Source organism: Podarcis erhardii, assembly GCF_964252035.2.
Source record: "Podarcis erhardii genome assembly, chromosome: 14".
Taxonomy (NCBI): domain Eukaryota; kingdom Metazoa; phylum Chordata; class Lepidosauria; order Squamata; family Lacertidae; genus Podarcis; species Podarcis erhardii.
The window spans coordinates 16,545,931-16,572,016 of NC_138503.1; the positions used below are offsets into that span (position 1 = coordinate 16,545,931).

At 43.8% G+C, this 26,086-nt stretch overlaps 1 protein-coding gene across 1 annotated transcript in view; it reads left to right on the top strand.

The window, feature by feature from the left end:
* Positions 1-26,086, top strand: part of ADAMTSL3 (ADAMTS like 3) — a 285,901-nt gene that overhangs the window by 78,713 nt on the left and 181,102 nt on the right. The window contains exons 3-4 of the mRNA XM_081838660.1: positions 15,918-16,045; positions 17,673-17,718. Coding sequence (XP_081694786.1) covers positions 15,918-16,045; positions 17,673-17,718 — 174 coding nt within the window. The remainder of the gene's footprint in view (positions 1-15,917; positions 16,046-17,672; positions 17,719-26,086) is intronic.

Consider the following 26,086-nt stretch of genomic DNA (forward strand, 5'->3'; position numbering starts at 1 on the left):
GCAGCACACGGAAACGCCGTTTACCTTCCCGCCAGGGTGGTACCTATTTATCTACTTGCACTTTGACATGCTTTCGAACTGCGAGGTTGGCAGGAGCAGGGACCAAACAACAGGAGCTCACCCCGTCGTGGGGATTCAAACTACCGACCTTCTGATCGGCAAGCCGAAGAGACTCAGTGGTTTAGCTTGTATAACACTTATGCAGAGGTAGGGATATGCAAATACATTAACTTCAATTTTTCTCAGTTTCTCACTTTTCCAAAGTTTAAGTTCAGTTCTCCATATTTCTACCGCAGGTTACAATAACTTCTTTTTTTTAAATTTAAAAATTTTAAAAATTTATCAGCTTTTAAATTTTATTTTAACCTACTTGTACACATTTTTCTATGTAGTTTTGTCTAACATTTTACAAAGGAATTTCCCCATATATGACGTATGAATCAAAACAAGGTTATGAACAAGATTTGGAATTTTAGGTTCAGAATATTTAGATCAAGGCCTAGATTCAGAAATGCATATCCACCCAGACATTTATTCCACTTCCCTTGATGACTTGTACCTGAGTAGGTGAACTAACTTGAGAAGCTTTGAGTTTAAGCCACAAATAGCCAATGTGCTGTCCTCCAGATGTGTTTGGACTACAACTTCCAGCATTCTAGATCGTTGGCTGTGCTTGCTGGGGCTGATGGGAGTTGTAGTTCAGTAACATCATGAAGACACCATGTTGGCTTGCTTTGAAGAGATTATTGTCTTTGTTTGCTTGCTCACACATACAAGTAATTGTGACCTCCCAAGGTTGGCAATGCCCAGTTAATTGTGTAGTGATTGCTTGTGTGCCTTTATTGCATTCTTTTCCATGGTGAATTCTGAAACAGTCACATTCCTTCTGCTTAATGGCACAAACAACTGGAACAATGATTTGGCACTGTATTGCTGCATTGGCTAGTGCTTAAGTTGCTTGTTCTCAAGTTGGCTGAAAAACAGCCTGTTGAACTGCTATGGCACCACTCGCTGATTGTCATATGGTCCTGCACATTGATTTTTCTTTTGACTCTTTGATTTGAAGGCGGGGTTTTTTCCTGTAGGCTTATAAGTCTGTATATAAGTTCTTCAGATGACTTGCCACTCATTCACCTTCTCTTGTCCTTGCTTTGGGTTATCCAAACTGATTAGTTGAAGCCATTGTTTCCAGGGCTTTAATATAACACTGCAAAAAAACACAAAACACCAATCTTGGTGCAATGGTATGTATAATAGCATCAAAATACTTACCAATGCACAGGGTTGCATATGCAGATCTGTGAAATGTGCAGAAAGAAATCCTGATGCAGTTATATGTACAGTTTATTGGCAGTTTTATTAATGTATGCATTTTCATCAGTAATGTAGGGTGAGGAAGACAGAAATGAGCGTAACAAACTGAAAGCTGTAGCAGACTGTGCATGTTTCGATGCAGGAAATAATTTTAGACATTCTTCTGGTTCAAGTGGAATTTAGGAGGAGTGGAGTGAAAGGGCAGAATGAACCAGAGGAACAATAAATCTTCATTGGGGGAAATCTTCTGGTTCCTAATTGAAGCAAAATTATTAGAAGCAAAAAGTTGCCAAGAAATATTCTCTGTGTTTAGTCCTTTCAGATGTATTTGAAATAGCTTTTTCTGTGTCTGAGTCTGTTCCATTCAAGTATCTCATTTTCAAAACAATTTTGGCAGCATCTTCAGAGCAGTAGAAAACCAAGAATTGCTCATCAGTCCATTATTGGAGTAGCTGGCCCTCTCTCTCTCTCCCTCTGTCTCTTTGAGCTTTGATCAGTTTCGTTTCTGCTAAGTAAAACCCATTAAGCCTATGAAAATGTTCCCAGATGATTTCTGTAAATGAAAGATTCTGTGATTTTTCAGTTTGCCAACTTCCCCCCATAAATAAACATGCTAATTCTTCTGCTCACCATGCAAAAACCTTGGCAAAAAAAGGGCTTTGCACTGAGGGTTGATGTACCAGTCTTGTGATAGGGGGGCTATCTCCCTGCCAAAGCCAGCCCCAGACATTTTGCTCTCTGAGGCAAAGGACAAAATTGCCTCCTTTCCCACATTGCACAGTCAGAAGCCAGCTATATGGGCAGTTGAATCTTGCTTCAACGATGGCAACAGGATAATTTCCTACAGTGCTCATGAAGGCAGCATCTAGTTTAGGGAATTCCGTGGGATGTATCTCCTTTGTTCAAGGACGGAGAGGAGAAGAACCTGGTAGCTCAGGAGGAACAGCCAAGGAAGGGAGGCTGCTGCTGTCTTCTCCAGCATCGTCTGCCTGAGGCAGATGCCTCATTCTGCCTAATGGTAGAGCCAGCACGGCTTCCTTCACTGTGTGTCCAAGCATGGTAAGTACAAGAACTAAATCACACATCTGATAAATACAGCCAGCATTACCTATATTGCAGTGGGCTAAGGGATTTGGTGTAAAAGGTAAAGGGACCATTAGGTCCAGTCGTGGTTGACTCTGGAGTTGCAGAGCTCATGTCGCTTTACTGGCCGAGGGAGCCCGCGTACAGCTTCCGGGTCATGTGGCCAGCATGACTAAGCCGCTTCTGGCAAACCAGAGCAGCACACGGAAACGCCATTTACCTTCCCGCCTGAGCGGTACCTGTTTATCTACTTGCACCTCATGCTTTCGAACTGCTAGGTTGGCAGGAGCTGGGACCGAGCAACGGGAGCTCACCCCGTCGCGGGGATTTGAACCACCGACCTTCTGACCAGCAAGCCCTAGGCTTGTGGTTGAACCCACAGCACCACCCACGTCCCATATGGTAGTGTAGCAAGTGCTTTTTCTAGTGATTGGCTGATTTGCTCTCATGTCAGTCTATGGGGTTCTTAATGTGATGCTGCAGCTAGGATGTTGGGCTTGGAAGGGAACCTTTCCAAACCATAGACTTGAGAATATAAGAGCCTGCCCGATCAGACTAATGGCCCTGGGATTCCCAGGAACTGGCATATTGCCTTTGACAGTGGAGGAAGCACTGGTGCAAGGCTGATGATAAAGGAACATTGCCATTGCATAGATTGGTGTCTGCTTAGTGTGTGGTTAAAAGGTGGTTTCTGCATGTGCTTTAGTGGAAAGTGAGGGGCAGATGGGCCTTGTCAGCCTGGGAAGGTAGCCCACCTAGGAGAAGGCAAACTGATCTTAAACCTCCACTGCCTTGCGGAATATCTTTGGGGGAAGAAAATGCTAAGCAGGAAACACTACACAAATCTGGAGAGAAGTCCTTAAGACTGTTGAATGGCACCTTGTATGCCTTCTTGAGAGGGACGCAGGTGGCACTGTGGGTTAAACCACAGAGCCTAGGACTTGCCGATCAGAAGGTCAGCAGTTCGAATCCCCACGACGGGGTGAGCTCCCGTTGCTCGGTCCCTGCTCTTGCCAACTTAGCAGTTCGAAAGCACATCAAAGTGCAAGTAGATAAATAGGTACCACTCCGGCAGGAAGGTAAACGGTGTTTCCGTGCTTCTCTGGTTTGCCAGAAGCGGCTTAGTCATGCTGGCCACATGACCCGGAAGCTGTATGCTGGCTTCCTCGGCCAATAAAGCGAGATGAGCGCCGCGACCCCAGAGTCGGTCACGACTGGACCTAATGGTCAGTGGTCCCTTTACCTTTACCTTTATGCCTTCTTGTGGCAACTCCTGCAGCTAAGCGGGTGCCACACATACTGCTTTGCTTTCTTTCGGACCACATCAGCGAGGTCAAGCAGGGGAGTTTTGTTGTCTGGGCAGCCCAGGACCATCATACACACTGTCCAAGCTTGTATCCCGGTAAGGTCACTTTGGTGCTGCTAACAACGGTTTGACTTCACTCCCCGAGGCACACTCCATTGCTTCTTGAGACACACAGATGCCAACAACAACAATAATTGATGCGGACTTTTGTGTGCCTGCAAGTCTTATTTCTGAGCATATTCCCATGTTTAGTTTGTGGGCACTGCATTAATTGTTTGCTTGAAAATGGAACACTAAACACAGCAGACACTGGCCAATTATCCTGTGCGAGCCCTACAGTAATGTAAGGAAGGCGGTAATGTTTTCATTGCTCCTATACATTTCAGTACTAAGGACGCGGGTGGCGCTGTGGGTTAAATAGGTACCGCTCTGGCGGGAAGGTAAATGGCATTTCCGTGCGCTGTTCTGGTTCGCCAGAAGTGGCTTAGTCATGCTGTCCACATGACCCAGAAGCTGTACACCGGCTCCCTCGGCCAATAAAGCAAGATGAGTGCCGCAACCCCAGAGTCGTCCGCGTCTGGACCTAATGGTCAGGGGTCCCTTGACCTTTTTTATATATTTCAGTGGAATTAATGTAGGATCTTCTTCAACACCTAAGCTTCTAATGCTGCTGCTTTGGAGTAAAGAGGGGATCTGATTTAATTTAAGGTACAACGAGGAGTGAAGTTGTAGTATGGAAGCTTTTCAAGAGACTTAAAATAGGACGGTCCACAAATAAACAGAATACTATTTTGTAGTATATGAGTTATGTTATTCTGTCACCAGCACTCATAACTTTGATATTAAAAATGCAAACCATGCTACATTTTGCCTGCTTTTCAGCACAAAGGGATATGTTTCAGTTAATTCTGCTCTATTCACAAAATGCACATGATCCTGCTTATCAGCATGAAATCCTTACGCTCGAACAGAAAGTACATGCAACACATAAATCTTTTTTAAAAAAAAATGTTTTCAGCAAATCACTCTTGAGAGGATCATATACAAGAAAATATTTGCTCATAGGTTGGTGATTAATGTTGAGCAACTGATAAAAGTTACATTGTTTAAACGAGTTTATAAATCACCCAGTCTATATGGTCATTTCCTGTAATCTGTCACTCGAACTTCAAGTATATAATTGTGAGAGGCAGAAAACTGGCGTCCGCCGTGAAAGCTGGTGCGTGGAGTTGTGGTTCTATTCTGTAGTCCCTGAAACGGATCATGTAGCCGAATAATACCATGAGTGGTTTACAACATATACTTTGTGGTTTCAAACACCTGATAAGTCATTTATGCTGCTTTCCCTCCATTCATACACCATTCTCCTGTCTCTTTAATGCGGCCATAAAACTAATGCACATGGGTTGTGATCATAAGAACTCAAGAGGGAGCCCTACTGGATTAGGCCAATGGCCCATCTGGGGCCAGCATCCTGTTCCCACCATAGCCAGCCAGAATCCTATGGGAAGCCCAAAAGTAGAACCTTGTAGGGATGATCGCGGGGTCGGGAGGGAGCACACTCCCCACCCGCAGGCAGCCACAGTCTGCCTGAACGTGTGACCTTGGAGTGCGGGGCACCCGCCCCCCCCCAGACAAGCCACAGCTGTCTGAACATCGTACCCTCTGTCTAACTTTTTGCGGTCTCAGTAGTCTGCGGTGCCCTGTCTGTAACCTTTGTCTTTGAGACCTTTTGTCTCCTTCGTCATACACTGTGCAAGGGGAAAATGACGCGGTGGAAACAGGTGCCAAAATAACTTTGTACCACCCCATGATCTTGGGACCGGAAGATGTGTAAAGGTCACAGCTCAAAATGTATCTGCCTGGTTTGCATATTTGTATCAATAAAAGAAGGCTCCACAGGGCTGGCCGGCAGCTTGCATGCAGCTCACCTGTGCGCAGCTCACCTGCATTATCAACTCCTGCCTCATGTCCATCACTTCAGAACCTGAGCTCAATTAGCACTTTCCCCACTTGGCCACCTGTCATGGATGCTTTAACTAAGATTCCTGCATTGCAGGGGGGTGGACTAGATGGCCCTTTGGGTCCCTTCCAACACTTACAATTCCATGATTCTTTGATTCCCAGCAACTGGCATTCAGTGTGAGTTTTTCCTCACTGAATGAGTATCTTGGTTTTGAGTTCAGTTGGGTCAGAAGTTATTCCCTGGGCAAATTGGAAGGTTTACACCAGGGCTGGTGTGAGGTGAAGTGTTTGTTTTCCCTGAACCTAGAGCTGAGGTGAGATCACTGGCTTGGTGTTTGCTAGCTGCAGCATCTGCAGTGTGCTAGGGTATTATTATTATTATTATTATTATTATTCCTCATGAAAACGCATATGCATTTTAGTGAGAATTTCTCCTAATACGCACATTTTCAGATGCAGTTTTGCATGATGCATACAATTTTGCAAACTATTTCCCAATATATAATGCATTTTGCTTGTTATTTTTCCATAAATATTTAAGCGCACTTTTCCGTAAGACAGAGCTTTCCAAACTGTGTGTCTCTCGACACATTACTGTGTTGGCTGCAGTGTGTAGGTGTGTCGTGGAAATTCTCCCCGTGCTCTTCCCAGGGCTGGAAAGGGGTTAGTTTAACTTCCGGTTTGCTAGTAAAACTGAATTACCGTATTTTTTTCATGTATAACACGCCCTGTGTATAAAACGACTCCTATTTTTTGGGACTCAAAATTGAGGAAATGGAGGACGATTGCCCAGAGTTGTTAACTTTTTCGGGGGGGGGATGTTGCCTGGGGTCGTGGAGCTTTTTTCGGGGGGATTGTTGAGCATTTTGGGGGGGGGGATTGCTGACAGTCGCTCACCTGCCTGACCGCCACTGCCAGTCACACAAAGCCACCAATTGTCTGCCCGCTCACCACCAGCAGCTGAAAACCACATGCCCAATTGCAGAAGCAGCCAGTTCCTAGCAGACCTTGCCGTAGCCACCATTCACTCCCCCCGCCCCCCCCGCAAACGCCGCTGACAATCTCCTGCTTGGGGCAGCCACAAATCACACGTCCCATCTCAGCACTTTTCGTGTATAAGACGACCCCCAATTTTTAGCATTTAAAAAAAATAAGCAAACCTTGTCTTATACATGGAAAAATACGGTACTGTGTTGCAAAATGATGCATGTCTAAAAAGTGTGTCACGAACAGGAACGTCTGGAAAGCTCTGCTGTAAGAGATTCGTTTTTGTACACATTCTTTGGTTGGAGAGCTGCGTCACAAAATTCAGTTTGAATTTCAAAGGATAGCTGTGTTTTGGTAGCGCCATTGTTTCGGAAACTGTGAATTTGTGTTAAAATCTGGTCTTGCGAATTGCTCCCCTGTCCCTAAACAACATACAGTCCATTTCTGAAACGATAGAAGGATTCAAGTAGTCATGTGCTTCCCTGGCTTCAAAAGTTCCCACCAGAATGCATGCGACTAGGCAGGAGGCCAAGCTGCCTCGCTGTCTCATGCCACAGTTTTCTACTGGCTGGTTAAGCAAGTCATAACACTAGATCCAAAATTTTTGTTACAGAGACCAAGATGGTTCTCAGTCCCCCTGAAAGCATTCACATGTATAACAAGGTGTCAGGAGAAATCTCCAACAGTTACTGTGGTTGAAGATTAAACGGAAAAAAGCCAGCACCCCTGAAAAAAAAAGCTGTGTTCATAACAGTTTATTCGATTCACTTACTCACATTTCTATCCTGCCTCTCTATACAAAATATTTAGGGGGGAGGAAGTATAGCAAGAATGAAAATAATGCACCAGACCTTATAATATTACAAATGGAACAATTAAAAATCCGGGTGTGTATACAACAGTGATGGACCTTCTGGTCTCAAAGTTCAGCAGCACCCTTTGTGACACCAAAATTCAGCACCCTCCCACTTCTTGAGCTCTGTTCTAAATCATAGTTGTGGCATCCCCTGCAGCGCCCATGAGGTTGTGTGCCTAGTGCAGGTATCCCCAACCTTCAGCCCTCCAGATGTTTTGGCCTACAACTCCCATGATCCCTAGCTAACAGGACCAGTGGTCAGGGATGGTGGGAATTGTAGTCCAAAACATCTGGAGGGCTGAAGGTTGGGGGTGCCTGGCCTAGTGCAACCAAACTGGTCACATTCCCCATAATCTCTCTTTGTATACAAATAGCACTGGGGAGGGGGGCATTTTTAAAAGCAGTGCCTAAACACCGACTGGAAGCATGACATAGTTGCTCAAAGACTGAACAATTGTAGGGCCAAGTGGACTTAACTTCAGCAGAGTGTTCCAGTGTCTTGGTGCCACCACAGTCAAGGCCCTGCTTCATGTGCTCATCTGCTTTTAGAATGCAGATTCTTTGGGCTCAAAAACAATATGCATAGGCATGCATTTGGGTACAAGCAAGTTATACAATAAAAGCTAGATGATGGCAGCCTGGTGCTCTTCAGATGTTTCCAAAATATCTGGAGAGCCCCAGGTTGAAGAAAGTTGGACTTTGGTGTTGCATTTTATTTTAGCAACTTGGTGATTCTGCAATGTTGGATTTAGTGATTTTTAACAACCAACAAAACCATTACCTTTTTAATTGGAGCAGCCCTTGCCTGTTTTCTTTTCTTCCCTTAAATGAAATTAGCTAATCAAGAAATAAAATTAATCTGCAAAATCCAGCTTTATTGGGTGATTTATTGCCCTAGGTGTGCAATAATCTTAGTACAGCATTGTCATTTCTGGTAGATGGGGGTCAGAGGGAATCTTTTACTTACAAGAAACCGGGGAATTATCAGAAAATTATAAAAAGAAACTATCATTTTGCTGCATATGGACATCCTATCTTGGAATAAGCTTTTCTCTAGTAGTATATTCTGCCAAGTAAAAAGGCTGCCAAGAGTATTTTTAGTACTTTTATATGTTGCCCATGGAAATTGTGGAAAATTTCATTAGAAAATTGGATAAATTGGCCACTCATTTTTATAGCCTTTTATAGGACAGGGCCTTTTTTAAACACACACAAACACACACCCTTATTTTATTTAATATCTAAGAATAAAGCATTTTTATTCTGGACAGCTAATTTAACAGGTATAGTGCATTGAAATGAAAATGCTTCTTGATAGCTGGCTTACAATGACACTGTGGCTGACTCGTGGCCTTTGAACAGTCTCTTAATTCCCCATCCAATACTTCAGTTAAGCCTATGTATATGCAGCCAGACTAACTGCATATTTCCCAGGAGACCCCTCCTTTCATCTTCTTCCACCTCATGTCAAATTTTAGACTGTCAGCTCCACAGGACATGACCCTGGTAAATCACCTTTCGGGGCTAAATCAGGGCTGGAGAATTAGTGACCCTCCAATATATTGTTGACTGTAGCTCTCATCACTCATGACTATTGTCCATGCTGGTTGGTCCCCTTCCTTGGTCTCATGGACCAGGTAGAATCTCTTGCATCATTAGGCCCAGCTTGACTATCACAGTGGCAAAGAGTTGGGGTGGGGAAGAAATTGGATTTTTGTCTGCATTTTAATGAGAAACTACCTGATTGACATTTCTCGAGCCAATAAGTGAACCGAAACACAGCTACCCTGAAATTTGCAGTTCTCCTGATTTTGTGATGCAGCTCTCCTACCAAAACTCTGTACAGTGATACCTCGGGTTAAGTACTTAATTCGTTCCGGAGGTCCGTACTTAACCTGACACTGTTCTTAACCTGATGTACCACTTTAGCTAATGGGGCCTCCTGCTGCTGCCGTGCCGCCGGAGCACAATTTCTGTTCTCATCCTAAAGAAAAGTTATTAACCTGAAGCAATATTTCTGGGTTAGCGGAGTCTGTATCCTGAAGCGTATGTAACCTGAAGCGTATGTAACCTGAGGTACCACTGTATTCAGGCAAAGTGTGCACAAAAGTGCACGTATTTGTGAAAATAGCATACAGAAAACCAAACTAAGGAAAGTACAGTCGTACCTTGGAAGTCGAACGGAATCCGGAAGTCTGTTTGACTTCCTAAGTGTTCGGAAACCAAAGTGCAGCTTCTGATCGGCTGCAGGAAGCCATCAGACGTTCGGCTTCCGAAAGAACATTCGAAAACCGGAACAGTTGCGTCAGGATTTTGATCGTTCGGGAGACAAAACGTTTGAGAACCTAGGCTGTTTGACAACCAATGTACAACTGTAATTGCAAAATAAATACGTTTATTAGGAGAAGAGGCTTTTGACACTTCAGATGGCTGTTTTTAGAACCCACCTTATTTCTGTGGTTGTAAGTTGTTTTAAACTGTTTTTAATATTGTGTTTTTATTTTCCAGGGACCTTAGGGTGAAGGGTGGGTTAATAGTAGTAGTCATCGTTGTCTTCGTAGTAGTAATAATAATTTCTTTAGAAGTAAGCTCCAGTGAATACACTGTTTACTGAAGGTTGCATGTTATCTAGTTCCCAAAATAATGTTTAGTCACTCTTCAGCTATTTAAATTAGGAGTAGATAAGGACCTATTGTTCTGTATGACATCCCATTCCAAAACTCTAATTAGCCTTAGAGAACGATCAAAGCTCTCATTTGTGCTGGCAGGTCTTTCTTCGCAACCATTTGACTAAATCAGTGCCCACACTGTTGACTTAAACTCCAGCCAGCCCAAATCATTAGTCCCATGGGAAAGGAGTTAAAAGTAGTTTGAGCTGGCCCGGTAATTTACTAGCAAAATAAGATTTGATTTACTAGCTGTCAGCTTTCATCATATCTTCATATTATATTTGCCTACGCCGTGAAACCAAATTTAAATAAGGGGAAGAAAAATCGGCAAAATGGGCATGATTGGAACTGGGGAGAATCTTAAGGTTCGCAGCAAGGCACTACATCAATAGTGAGTCGCAAGCAAGCACGGAAGAGCAATATTTTGTTTAGGGCCTGTGCTTGATGATTGCTTGCTAATTTGCTTTTCTAAGGCTTTTGTTGGTTTAAGCCCATGTTTCCCAAACTTTTGATACCTGCAGCCCAACCCCTTCCCCTTCCCCTGCCAGATTAAAACTCAAAGCACGCTTTACTTTTGCATCCATATCAATCTACATCTATATTGTTAAGCAGATAGATGATAGATATGTAATAGTGGTGGTTTATTAGTGCTTAAGCCATAGGCCATTCGCATATAAAATAAATGAGTATAGTGCAAGAACCAACAGTATAAAATACTGCATAAAATCTCATTTCTACCTAGAATCATTTAGAAACCTACATCTTGAAAATACTAGATAAATCACACGTAACATATATAAAACTAATATATTGATAGGGTGAAGTTTAATACAGATTAAAAAAAACATTATGTATTAAAATATATTGTGGTTAAATAAGAGCATATATATACTTCTCAGTCTGCTTCCAGCACAACAGGCAGGTATACTCCTTTGAGGTTGGCGAGAAAGACCGTGGACCCAGATCTTTGGGTTTAGATTTGGCCCTAACATTTTCAATTAATTATGTTCATTCAATGATGAACTGGAATCAGGATGGGCGAAGGGGAGTAGCAGGACGTGTGTGGGGGCCCTTTCATTAGTCAAGTTGAGTCATTGGGCTCAGGCGGCAAATCGGAAAGGACAGCAGGTTGCATGCCACCTGCCTCTCAAACTGCTGCTGTTTCCTCCCACTGGCACTTGCTCCCACCTCTATCTCCTCACTTGCCTACTGGCTGCCAACAAAGAGTCAGAAGTGAAGGCATTCCCTGTGCCTTGTCACTCTGGGAAAGGGGTCCTTTATAGCAAGGCTCAATGTGCAAGGTTGCCCAGTGAGTGCCTGCGCCAACGCCACTTGGCTTCAGCTCTGGTGTGGAGACAACGCCTCTCTTTCCCTATTCATCTTCTCTCCGTAAACAGGTCTGGATGCCCTCTTGGTATCGGTGGGAACTTTTTGTCAGTTTGCATTTCTTAGTGCAGAAAGTATTCATCTGATATGTAGACATCTTTCCTATTCTAATTAATTCAAGAGGATTCTGGAAGCTTCTCTGTGTGAAAGAAACAGCCAGATGGTTCCTGATGTTTGGATTATTCCTTCAAAGAAGCTGAGTACAGCTGGCTTAAACTGGCTCTCTTATCTCTTTCAGTCAAGGACATGCTGACTATAAAAGTAGGATCAGAAGGAGCCTGGGTTTCATTTCCTATCTCTTTTCCTTCTGGTGTGGTGTTCTGTACATAGTATGCTTAGCGTTAAGGTTCAGACTTCTTATAAGTTATTGTAAGTTTAAGTTAGGTCTGCTGTGACTGGATTTCTTAGGGACAGTGCCAATCCAGGATGTATTGGATTTGTGACCATTATGCTCATTTGCCTTCAGTAGCAGCGAAGCTCTGCTGGATGAAATACAATTGCCTCTGGTCCAATTTTTGGGAATCCTGAAACATGTTTAAGTGTTTACTCTAACCATACATTGGAATCTGCTCTGGATCAATACTGAATAGAATTACATGACACTTTTCTCCCATTTCAGATAGCAGGCACCAGGCAGATGGTGATGGTGAGTGCATTCTGCTCAGGACAAAGGTTTAGAGCCCCTCTTGCTACAGTCCTGATCTGGCCCTTTTGCGAATGTCCGGATCTGGCTTCCCTACAGTAACTATCCAAAGGTTATATATGTGACAAATTCTACATCAAGTTTGGACCTGAAAATCACTTCATGGGTGCGCAAATGTATTTGCATGGTTCTCTGGGCCATGGCTGACAATCTTGTGCTTTCCATGTGCACAATTTTATCGCTGTTAAGAACTCCATTGAGCTCCATTTTTATTTTGCTTGCATTCGACTGCGCTATGACTGTGCTACCTGTGTAAACGCCTGGAAAGGTCAGAAACATAATCCTGTGGAAAATACAGATGATTAGGTGTTCTTTATGTGCAGCTACATCTCGCGGCATCAGTACCACTTAATCCAAGCCATTTAAGGCCAAGATCAAATCTCTTTGTCAACATACTTTATTTTGTGAAAACAAAATTAAGGTATCCAATAAAGTTTGCCGTGGCTTTGCTTCAAACCTGAGTGACGTGCTATGGAAAAGTAGTTACTGCTTATAAAAAGAAGTTTACTGCTTGTTTTTGAATTATTAGACTGGCCAGCAGCACTAATGCATTTTTAGGTTACCGGATTTGGGGCTAAAGATTAGGAAACGAGTACGTGTAGAGCCAGCGTTCCCAGCACTGTCTTCCTCCTCCTCCTATTTATGGTTCATAGGCCAGACTTTGTGTGTACTGGCCCAGTCCATGGAAGGACGAGCACTTTGGAGTGCAGTTCCCATGCACAGAGAGCAGGGATCATTTGGTCTGCTGCCCTTGCTTGGTATTTAAAGAGGTAGGCTGGCAGGCTTTCTTCTGATTAGATTCACGGGAATGTCGGACTCCAGCCCATCACTTGGCACCTTCCAAGATCTTTTCTTGCAAGCCAGTCCTGTTTAGAAGTGGTCCTCTTTCCAGAAGACTGGTTAATTTCTATCCTGGGTGGGTGAGTGAAGGGGAAGGAAGCTTCCTTTTTCTCCCTTGGAAGTGAATAGACTAAGCAAAGTTCCAAGCCTTGGAGCAGGCATCCCCAACCTTCTGCCCTCCAGATGTTTTGCACTACAGTTCCCATCATCCCTGACCACTGGTCCTGTTAGCTAGGGACCATGGGAGTTGTAGGCCAAAACATCTGGAGGGCCGCAGGTTGGGGGTGCCTGCCTTGGAGAAATATGTTGGAGCGATCTACCTTGGAAGGTGATGGACTGTCCTTCGTTGGAGGTTTTTAAACAGAGATTAGATGGCCATCTGCCAGGGATTCTTTAGCTGTAATTCCTACATTGCCTGGGGTTTGTTTATTTATTTCACTGTTTGTTTGATTGTGTGTGTGTGTGTGTTCACACCCACCCTTCAAAACTAAAAAGAGAAAACCTTGAAATATCAATAAGAAAAGTCAACAAGAATAATAATTTCAAAAAGTTGAAATAATAATAGGCTAAATACATATTCAAAGTCTCATCAACTTTCTAAACCGATGGGACTATATGGGTTGGTGGCTTGGATGAGGGCCAAGAAGTTGAGTTTGACTCTTGAGAAGACTTTGTGGGCAAGCAGTTCTCAGTTCTGGGAATTGGGGAACTCACTGGTTCTGGACAAAGTTGCACTCCGACTGAAGGGACAGATGCTTAGTTTGAGGGGTGTTCCTAGATCCACCTCTGTCACTGGAGACTCATGTGACCTCTGTAGTGAGCAGTGCCTATTATCATCTTTGGGTGGTAAACCAATGACTCCTTTCCTGCACAGTGATAGTTTAGCCGGTGCATAGGTAAGATCATGATTGGAATACTAGGATGTGTATTATTATTATTATTATTATTATTATTATTATTATTATTATTACTACTACTACTACAGTGGTACCTTGGTTGTTGAACAGCTTAGTTGTCAAATAAATAGGCTACTGAATGTCGCAAACCTGGAAGTGAGTGTTCCGCTTTGCTAATGTTTTTTGGAATCCGAACGTCCAACACGGCTTATGCGGCTTCCAATTGAGTGCGGGAAGCTCCTGCAGCCAATTGGAAGCCGCCCCTTGGTTTTTGAACCATTCCGGGAGTCAAACGGACTCCCAGAATGGATTAAGTTCAACAACCAAGGTACCACTGTATTATTAACTGGCCCTTCACCCCAAGGTCCTGGGGTGTGTTACTACAATTAAAACACAATGTTAAAAACAGTTTAAAACATCCCACAGTCATAGGAAGAAGGTGAGTCCTAAAAATATACTTTCCAGGTGTCAAAAGACAAGGTGTGTCTTCAGCATCTGCCTAATGTTGTACAGTGGTACCTCAGGTTAAGTACTTAATTCCTTCTGGAGGTCCGTTCTTAATCTGAAACTGTTCTTAACCTGAAGCACCACTTTAGCTAATGAGGCCTCCCGCTGCCGCCGCAGCACAATTTTTGTTCTCATCCTGAAGCAAAGTTCTTAACCCAAGGTACTATATCTGGGTTAGCAGAGTCTGTAACCTGAAGCGTATGTAACCTGAAGCATACCACTGTATAATGAAAGCTCAGTTGGTTAGACCATGGTGCTGATAACGCCAAGGTTGCAGGTTCGATCCCTGTATGGACTAGCTGCATATTCCTGCATTGCAGGGGGTTGGACTAGATGATCCTCAGGGTCCCTTCCAACTCTACAGTCCTATCCTATGAAGATGTCGAAACCCTCCTCAATGGGGAGGAAGTTCCACAAGCTAGAGAATGCCCTTTCGTGGTCAACCACCACCCCAAGCTTCTAAGGGTTGTAGAACTACCAAGAGGGCCTCATCTGCAGATCTTAATGCATGGAAGCTTTCACAGGGCCAACCCACCTATAAGACAGGGTTAGGCAGCTGCCTTTGGTGTCCCACAACCAGCTTCTGGTAAGATCTTGCCAAAACCCATCATAGCACTCCACAACCCAGGTAAGGGAGGTTGCGGGGGCACAGCGGCATGACACATTACCGTTTGCCACAGGCCACGGGATGCGCCACCCCAAGCTTTCAGTTATGAATCACACAGATAATCAAGATCCAGCCACAGTTGCTTGTATGTGTGTGTGTTCAATAGTGTCAACCCACTTTTGAGCTCACATGAGTCTTTATTTCTGGGCAACCTTCTGAGGAGAGTCTCAAGGGCCAGATAGCGAGGCCTGGAGGGCCACATCTGGCTGCCACTCATGAGGTTCCCCATCCCTGATTTATTGCTTTTCATTCTCATGGCATGCTGGCAGTTTGGGAATTGGTGCTTTTTTATGACGCCACTTGCACGGCACGTGGGCATTCATTACTACTTTATACTATAGTGTAAGCAAAATGACTCTGGAGGCATGTCGTGTTGCCTTGAGGTCTTACTCGACCCAACTCATTGAAGTGTGCTGTTTACATCACTTTTGCAGATTGGTGTGGAAATGGAGTTTTTCAAGGCCTGGTGCTCATAATTGAATTTAGAAGCCCCAGAAGAGACGAAAACGAAGTTATGAAAGGAGAGAAAAACCGCTTTTATTTTGGACCGATTCTTTCCAGTTGCAAATATATCACTCCTTTGTTCTGTTGACATAATAATTTATTTTGGAATGGGAATCTCTGCTTATTACCACCAGACTAGGAATCTCCCCAGGGTAAACAACCAGTTAAAAGGATTTGCAAAATATGCAACTTTCCTGGGCTGCTGAGTTACTTTTCTTTCTGTCGTGTTTCCAGACCTCAAGAATTTCCCAGTCTGACGAAGATAGAGAAGGCGGTTGGGACGCCTGGGGTGCTTGGAGTGATTGTTCGCGTACTTGCGGAGGAGGAGCATCCTATTCTCTAAGGAGATGCTTAAATGGCAGGTTGGTCTTTCATATTGCACTTTGAAGTCACGAATGATACAAAACAGGAAGGGGGTGGGTGGGGGTTATTCAGAGGCTGAATCTCCCAACACAGGACAGCTGGGGTGGTTACATTAAAATCTGCTCCAGTAAAGGAAAAACTAAATGGATGCAACTATGGTCTTATTCAGTACTGGGAAATAACACAAGGGCTTACTGCAGGAGTGGGGGGACCTTTGACCCTTGAGATATTGCTGCTCTAGAGAGCCAGTGTCTAGTTAAACTACACAACTTGTTCCCACAGTATGGCCATCAACTTAAATGGCATTAATAGACCAGTTCATGGAGGACAAGGCTAATGATGGCTACTAGCCACAACGGCTAGAGGGACGCGGGTGGCGCTGCTGGTTAAACCACAGAGCCTAGGACTTGCCGGTCAGAAGGTCGGCGGTTCGAATCCTCGCGACGGGGTGAGCTCCCGTTGCTCGGTCCCTGCTCCTGCCATCCTAGCAGTTCAAAAACACGTCAAAGTGCAAGTAGATAAATAGGTACCACTCCGGCGGGAAGGTAAGCGGCGTTTCCGTGCACTGCTCTGGTTCGCCAGAAGCGGCTTAGTCATGCTGGCCACATGACCCGGAAGCTGTACACCGGCTCCCTCGGCTAATAAAGCGAGATGAGCGCCGCAACCCCAGAGTTGGTCACGACTTGACCTAATGGTCAAGGGTCCCTTTACCATTACCTTTTAGCCACAACAGTGATGTTCTTTCTCCATGGTTGGAGGCAGCAATGCTTCTGAAAACCAGTTGTTGGAAGCCGCAAGAGGGGAGAGTGCTCTTGTGCTTGGGTGCTTCTTATGGTGGGATGCAAGTGGCACTATGGTCTAAACCACTGAGCCTCTTGGGCTTGCCGATCAGAAGGTTGGTGGTTCGAATCCCCGCAATGGGGTGAGCTCCCATTGCTTTGTCCCAGCTCTTGCCAACCTAGCAGTTCGAAAGCACACCACTGCAAGTAGATAAATAGGTATTGCTGTGGCAGGAAGGTAAACAGTGTTTCCATGCACTCTGGTTTCCATCACAGTGTTCTGTGCTCCAGTAGCGGTTTAGTCCTGCTGGCCACATGACCCGGAAAGCTGTCTGTGGACAAATGCCGATTCTCTTGGCTTGAAAGCAAGATGAGCGCTGCACCCCATAGTCACCTTTGACTAGACTTAACAGTCCAGGGGTCCTTTACCTTTTACTTTAGCCTTTTCTTTTGACTTTCCACAGGCATCTAGCTGGCCTTGCCTTATGGCCCTGCCTCCCGTAAGATGAGTATTTGCTCATGAATAACTGGCTTGGTGCGATTTGGAGGGCTCTTGTTGTTAATCCTGTAAATCATTTGTCAAAACGGACTGCTAGTAAACAGTATAATGCTTTATGAATAATATTTCAGAAACGTCTCAGTGAGTTGTGACTTTGCACAGCTGTAAGCCTAACAGGAAAAGCTGTAACTGCTTCATCAGACAGTCATCCTTACTTAATCATCTTTTCAGTTAAATCTGAGAAGCCGTAACATATATCCAGTATTCGAGAAAATTATTTATGGGAAAGGGTAGCCTTTTAATGTTACTCTACTCAGTCATTCCTTTCAAACTTTGTTTTTTCCCCAGGAACTGTGAAGGCAGGAATATTCGATATAAAACCTGCAGCAATAATGTGAGTCTCATCTGTCTTTTCGTTTGACTGCTCTAATTGCCATAAAACAAAGCAGCTGTAAAGCTTCAGACATCCTACTTAGAGTTTTTTGGTTTGTTTGTTTTTTAAAAAAAGAATGACAGAGCCTTAAATGTTTATTTTTGCCTAGCAGTTCTGACAAAATTTGCAGGCGTAATTCCTAAACAGTTGTGCAACATGAATGCATTTTTCTTCCTATTTTGCTACACAGGAAACAAAACTCCTTGCATTTATGTGACTCTATTCAAATAAAGTCAGCGTTTAAGTCCCATTGATTTTGATGAAAGAACGTTAAATACCTAAATGGATCAATTTGGGCTTTAGAAGTGTTTAACTTGGGCTAGATTTTGCCCCTATGCCAAAATATGTCAAGATCACCTTCTGTAAAGCCTTCCACTTAACCTGTTACTGCTCAGCAAAAACAAACACAGAAGCTAGCATGTGTTCACATATACTGATCCCCTGAAATATGAGTTATACATGACTTGCTATGTTTAACATAATGACATCATTGGCATCATTTATTTAGTAGCATCAATGGCCCTTAACGGAGCAACTCAAGCAAAAAACCACAAAAAACCCACCAGTTTCCTGCCCCAAGAATCTTACAATCTGTGTTTCCAGAGTGGGAGAAGGTTACTCACGGGGCTCTAGACAAGTGTTTGCAGGGTCTGGAACATTGGCAGTGGTAAGGATATTTCAGGGGAAATGTGCCTTGCAGGTGTCATGAGTCCCTAAACTCCTGAAGCTACTGAAACCAGGAGCCGGATCTGGAGATACTGTTCCTATGCCAAAGAGATGATGCATGTTTTAGGGGGATCCAGAGACCCCTCCGCTCCTGTTTGGTAGCAGTTCCAGCATGTATGATCTATCTAGCAAAATCAGGCACAGAGTCTCCAGTGCCTCTCCAAGGAAACCAGTGCGACAGAAGCTGTGGAAAACACAACCCAAGTTCTAGCTCCTCCTCCTGAGATGCCTAGACAGGGAACTGTGATCTGCATTTCCTCAGACACCACATAGCATATGGAAGCTGTCAGAATAGTTTAGAGATAGTGACCCGTTTGTCAGCAGGGGCATGTAGCCGAAGGTCAGGGTAGCCTACCATTGGATTTTGCAATCCTCATTATATTCCTGTTTAATTTTGGCTTTTTGTTATATGTAGTTTGTTGGATTGTTTCCTCTCCTCCTTTACAAAGTGTATGTGTGTGTGTGCGCGATATTAGATGTAGAAACACCAGGGCCGCTAGACAGTGTCGTGCAAGGAGAAGCAGTGACAAACATAAAGCTCACTTTGCGCTTCGTTCCAACCTGGTGCCCGGGCTCTGTGTTAACTCCACAGTTGTGCACCCTTAGCTACTCGTTTGAGAGCAAAGCTGTCATTCTTATGATGCAACAACAGCGTTCTTTGCTCCAAGATCTGGAAACGATCTGTGCGCCTTTGTAAATGCAGTTTGTAAAATAAACTGCCGGCGGTATTCTTCTTGTCCAGGGCTAAACTGTCTGGTGGTGGCTCTGTGGATTGTCTCGCACATCTTCCCCCCAGAATTTCGTTGCTTTTTGTATAAGGTTCTGCTTTGTTTTCTAGTTGGTAAAGTGCTCTACTGATGCACATTGTTGTGGACTCTCTCTCGTCCGCAGCCAAACGTGCAAAGAGCCAGAGAGTCAGAATAGGGGAGACTAGAGCCAAGAATTAATCCATAGTCAGAATCAGGAATGTGTGCTGGATTGGAGCCTGGGGGTGGGGGTGGGGGGTGGGGAAGGATTGCGCCACAGCTAGGATAGGACTCCAAGCCAAGAGAACAAGTCTAAGCAAGATAGGAAACAAGACATAATACCAGGTACAGGAATTAAAGCATTAGGGTGGTGTCAGGAGTCATGGAAAGTTCCACAAGGTAAAGCCAGGAGGAGGAGGAGGAAATGCAGGTCCAACAATAAAAAGTAGCTGCTTGGTAGCAGCCTGTGGCACTTCCTTGAGGTGCTCCCCCCCCTGAAGCAGTACTTGCACATTACCTTTTCACACACCCCAATCATCATCAGTGGATCACTGTTCCAAACTGGAGCTGCACCAGGGGACAAAGCAGAGGGTGGGCGTGCAGAACCCTCCCTTCCCATATGAAATATACTCAGAGTCCTGTAGTGATTTCATGCTCTTTATTGCAGCTTGTAAAACAGTGATTGAATTGCCCCCCCAAACCTCAGGCTTTTATATACATTATTTACACAATGAGTCCCATCTGGTTGGCTGATTCTGCTTCCTTCCTGGAGCCTGATTGGTCTTTTGCTGCAGGCCAATCAATTGTTGCATTCTATGATCCTACCAGCCTAATAGGCTGATTCTGCTTCCCTCCTGGAGCCTGATTGGTCTTTTCCTGCAGGCCAATCAGTTGTTGCATTCTACGATCCTACAAGCCTAATAGGCTGGTCAACTTCCTCCTGGAGCCTGATTGGTCTTTTGTTGTAAGCCAATCAGTTGCTGCATTCTAGGATCCTACTTGCCTATTGAGCCAGTGTGGTGTAGTGGTTAAGAGCGGTTGACTCGCAATCTGGGGAACCGGGTTCGTGTCTCCGCTCCTCCACATGCAACTGCTGGGTGACCTTGGGCTAGTCACACTTCTTTGAAGTCTCTCAGCCCCACTCACCTCACAGAGTGTTTGTTGTGGGGAAGGAAGGGAAAGGAGAATGTTAGCCGCTTTGAGACTCCTGAAGGGGAGTGAAAGGCGGGATATCAAATCCAAACTCTTCTCTTCTTCTTCTTCTATTGTTCTAGGATCCAAGTTTGGGACTTGGAGGTCCCAAGTCGCAAGGTGGTTAGATTGGTCTCAGCTAGGGCCAGGGCCTTTTCCGTTCTGGCCCCGACTTGGTGGAACGCTCTGTCACAAGAGACTAGGGCCCTGCGGGACTTGACATCTTTCCACAGGGCCTGCAAGACAGAGCTGTTCTGCCTCGCCTTTGGTTTGGACTCAGTCTGACCCTTATGTTTCCCTCCCCTTATGGTTTTGGTCTATGGGCTACTTTTAAAATGAGGCTGCATTTTAAATGGCATTTTAACCTGTATTTTGAATTGTTTTTTTCCCCATATTATGTTTTTACTGTAAGTTTTATTGGAGTTAGCCACCCTGAGCCCGGCTCAGGCTGGGGAGGGTGGGGTATAAATTATTGTTGTTGTTGTTGTTGTTGTTGTTGTTGTTGTTGTTAGCCTATTGTCTTTTGGCCACCCTGCTGTGGGTGAGGCACACAGGGATTTCTCAGCCAAGTTGCTTTCGCGATCAAGGCTGCTTCTCCCCCACTCCAGCTGTGTCTTCCACAAGGGGGAAGTTAACAGGGGATTATTTTTTGTCTGGAAAACAGCACCAGAGCAAAAGGGTTAAATGCCTCTTTCCCCGCTGTTGCTGCGCCCCAGTCAAATTAACTGCCCTCTGCAGCAGCATTATTCAATTCCCCTATTCCATTCATCCCCCCCCCCCGCCTTAGTCAACATCTCCCCTAGATTCTGGAATTAACACCAGACAGTGAATATACACTTTAAAAATATTCTGGCAGTCCAGTTTTATAATGCTGTTTTATTGCTTCTGTGCATTAGCTGCCTTGACATTATTATTTTTGTAAAAAAAAAAATCAGGCTTTAAATAAATAACAATGAGAACTAGAAACTTGCTTTTAAAAAGGTTTGAAGGTGGTTAGGACGTTGAAATCTCCAGCCCGTGTTACACCCAGTGACTTTTCTGCAACTCCATGGGAATCGTGGCACAAACTCAGTGCTTGCTTATAAATATAGTGTGTGTTTCCTGGACTCGGTGGTGGAGTACCATTCTGAAATATGACTGTTACACCCTCCAGTGGGAGGTTCTGCTTAGTGGATGTATTGAATCATTTTAATCTCTCATAAAACTAGCCAGCTCCTCACCCACTTTTATAAAAGCTGGCTGGTGCCAAATGGCTTCTCCACCAAGACAGCGCACAAGTCTTGTAAAAAAAGACGTTGAGTCGCTACGGTCTCCCCTCCTCCTTTTTCCTTGGATGGGTTTTGGAAGGCTTGAGCCACATAATGGAGCAAACTGCTGGCATCTACCAGTGGAACAAACACTTGGGTGAGTCAAGTCCGGTAGATGAAAAAAACCTCCGATAGCGGATACAATTCCTAATTGCTCCCTCTTTTTGCAAATAAGACCCACCTGTCTTGTTCCATTTTGCCCTGCTTTCCCATCTGTGCATTACATTTAATTCTGAGTTGCCTGATACACTCTCAGGCCAAGATGATGGGCAATACACAAAATTCACATATGTTCGGAATATGAATATGAATATATATATATGGAATTCTTTCATGACAATGGAACTATGCCATGCCCCAAGGAACCCATATTTCCTACAAGACAGGGTGTATGTGCAGTTTGCTCCAGCCAATAATAATAATAATAATAATAATAATAATAATAATAATAATAATTTATTTATACTCCGCCCTCCCCGGCCAAGACTGGGCTCAGGGCAGCTAACACTAAATATAAATACAGTAACAACATTACAAAAACAAAAACAAAACAAACAACAACAACAACAGTTGATTAAATTATAAGTTAGAATATAGTTTCAAATACAGCTTAAAATGCAGCCTTGCTTTAGTGGTAGCCTATAGATCAAAGCCATAAGGGGAGAAAACGTCAGATATTCACCGGGGCCAACAATTCATGCTGGTCCTACATGGGCCAGGAAAAAGAGCCAAGGGAAAATTTATATACAAATCCCATATAAGGGGTTCCATCAAAAAAATAAATGGGGGGGGGGTAGACTGAGTCCAGCCCAAAGGCCAGGCAGAACATCTCCATTTTGCAGGCCCTGTGGAAAGATGCCAAACCCCGCAGGGCCCTGATCTCCTGTGATAGGGCATTCCACTAGGCCGGGGCCAGAGCTGAAAAGGCCCTGGCCCTGGTTGAGGCCAATCTAGCCTCCTTAAGGCTCAGGACTTCCAAAGTGTTGTTATTTAAAACCAGTATAACCAGGTTCTGGGGAATTGCTGGGCAAGGACCTGAGTGGAGGCCATTAGACACTGACCTCAGCAATAAGGACCAGCTCATCACATGAACACACACACACACACAGAGAGGGGGGGGAGGGAGACTTTCCCCCCCTGAATCATGCCATTGGCCCATCTAACTCAGTATTGTCTAAATTAACTGGCATCTCTTCAGGGTTTCAGACAGGACTTCCTCACTCCTACCTGGAGATGTTGGATATTGAATCCAGAACCTTCTGCATGAAAAGCAGGTGCTACACTCCCTCTCCAGCAGCCAGCAAAGGGTGCACCAGGGATAACACTGCGAGTGGCCAGCCCAGTGGGTGTCCACTTGCTTTCCACCCCAGGCCCAGGGAGGGGTTCCAAAATTTTAAAAAGCATTTTTGCAGGGAAAAACCAAGTGCGCTTGGTATTGCATCTACAAAATCTGGCATGCTCCTTTTTGAAAAGCAGGAGAGCAGACCCCACCTCCAATAGTGGAGTATAGAAAAAACCCAGAATAAATTAATGAGACTGTTCTGCATACATACTTTTGTAAGAAACCAGACTACAGACTTAAGGCCTTAAATATTCAAGGACTGCTTTGTTATTTGCAATGCACACCCACCCCCACCCCTGCCCAGAAATGCATTATCTTCTTTGCAGTGGGTCAGGTTCTGATTTCTAGATTAGGGCCTAGTGGGGTAGGGGGTTATATGTTTTGTTCTTTATTTGGAATACGGCACACTGTTCACATCATGTGACTGTTCTGTACACCTTTTGCTATACTAAAGCAGGGATGACGTTGAAAACTGGAGTATTTCTGGTTGGTGCCACTTTTGCATGCATTCGCGCGCAAGTCCGGACCATCTATTTTCCACATTAAACTCTGATTATTTGACACTGTCACACTTTATTTTTGTAAGTGTATACTGTACTTTTTAAAATATACTTTGTGTGTGTGTGTTTATAGTATATGAAGTGCATACTGTTAAGTTGTGGGTGAACATATCAGACGACACAGCGATTCTTCAAACAGCTCTTGTTTATTCACAGGCCAGAACTGAATTGAACTGAAGGGTTCAGCCAGCCTGCTTATATAGAGCTCCACTAGAACGCAACAGTAACCATTTACTGTTACTATCCAATCACTGAATGTCACTTTCAATCCCTTATTTGCATATGTGGACCTGAGTGAAAACTATCTACAGTATCCCCCTGCTGGCCCAGGGTGAGAACTTCAGTACATATAACACACACACACACAGAGAGAGAGAGAGAGAGAGAGAGAGAGAGAGAATATGAAGAGCTCCCTAGACTCCATCAATGTTGGTGAAACTGGGAAGCTATTTCTCAAAGCCTGCACTGCATTTTTTGCAGCCCCTGATGCCTCCTGAACCAGCCTCATTCTTTCTTCCTAAGAGAGAGTTGTAAACTGCTACATTCGACTTAGAGAACAGCCCATTAATTTTAGCTGGCCTACCCATGGTTGGAATTAACAGTGGACACAACTCAGAATTCCTTCTGTCCTGTTTTCTTCATATTTTTTCCTTGCTTTTTAAATTGTTTCCCCATCTTCTTTTTAGGTATAACAATTCAAAGTGGCACTATGTTACTGCCTCTTCCCAGTCTTCTCCCTCAGACCACTCATCCTTGTCCCACCACCACTTCCCAGGCTCTGAACTTTCTTGCCTTTGTAGTCCCCCATCTGGTTCCTCGCACCATTCCTCTGTGTCCAAACCGTCCATGACAACGCATTAGTAATTTGCCCCTTAGGAATCAGTGGAAATTGCCAACTCGTCAAGCAATCCCTGCTGGGGGATTGTGGTCCCTTGGCAAAAAAAATGTTTGCCCACCCCCACTGCCAACTATTCCTACTAACGTTTTGCAAATAAGGAATTTGGTATCAGCTTTGATCGGAATTTGCCGAAGTTACAGAGTTGAGAAATGCGGTAGTATTTAACATTGCAGAATTGATTTGTCTGCAAAGACTGCTTCACTCCTTGATCCATTACACCCCTAAAATCCACCTAGAGAATACAAATGTCGTTTTTATTAAAACAACAAGAATCATTTTACCAAGAAATTGATTTTTATCTGGATTTGTAAGTGTATAAATAGTAAAGATCAGAAGAGTCAAGTGGAATAAGGAGGTCTCAGAATAATAATTACAGTAATCTGGCAATAATAATTACAGTAATCTGGCATCAAAAGTTAAAAAAATAGAAATCTGCCCAAAGACCTGTTCTGACCACAATGCTGTCAAGATGGAAATGAAACTGACAACAGCTGGAACCTTTAGATGGAGAATGAATGACACTCTTTTTGGAGATGAAGAAATTTGTAAAAAGGCCCAAAAGACACTTAAAGACTACTTCGAGATTAACCTGAGATCAGACACTGAAAAAAGAGTTATTTGGGATGCAAGTAAAGCCGTGATGCGTGGCTTCCTAATACAACAGAATTCAATAAAGAGGAAAAAACAGAATGAGAAGAAAGAGAAAATTTGGAATCTAATAAAAGAAGGGGAGAAGAAATTGAGATCTAAGCCTAAATCTCAAGAGATATTAAGAGAAATAAAATTCTATCAAACACAATATATGGAATTGATGAATCAGGAAATAGAATGGAAAATTAAACAAATGAGACAAAAGACTTTTGAGTCCGCAGATAAATGTGGGAAGCTACTGTCTTGGCAATTGAAAAAGAGGCAAAAATTGAATACAGTGACATCACTCGAAGTAGATGGGAAGTCTATTAATAAACCAAATGAGATAAGTAATTGTTTTCAAAGTTTCTTCAAGAAATTATACAAACAAGGGCCAAAAAACGAACAGGAGATAGAAGAATTTATTGGAAAATACGGCTTACCAAAAATCTCTGAAAATAATAGAAGGAGTTTGAATGAGAAAATTACAGATCAAGAAATAGAGAGCGCCATTCAGGATATGCAGCTGGGAAAATCACCAGGACCAGATGGACTAACCGCGAGATACTATAAAGTACTGAAGGATTGGTTAATACAACCATTGAAAGAAGTTTGCAATCAAATTTTGGAAGGGAAAAAGGCTCCCGAATCGTGGAAGGAAGCATTCATCTCACTTATACCGAAGACAGAAACTGAGAAACATCAAGTTAAGAATTACCGCCCTATATCACTCTTGAATGTGGATTATAAAATTTTTGCAGACATTTTAGCAAAAAGATTCAAAAAAGTTTTGTTAGAGGAGATTCACAGGGACCAAACTGGCTTTCTACCAGGCAGGCAATTGTCAGACAATGTGAGGAATATTATAGACATTTTAGAACTTCTGGAAACTGACATAAATAGAAAAGCTGTTTTGATTTTTGTGGATG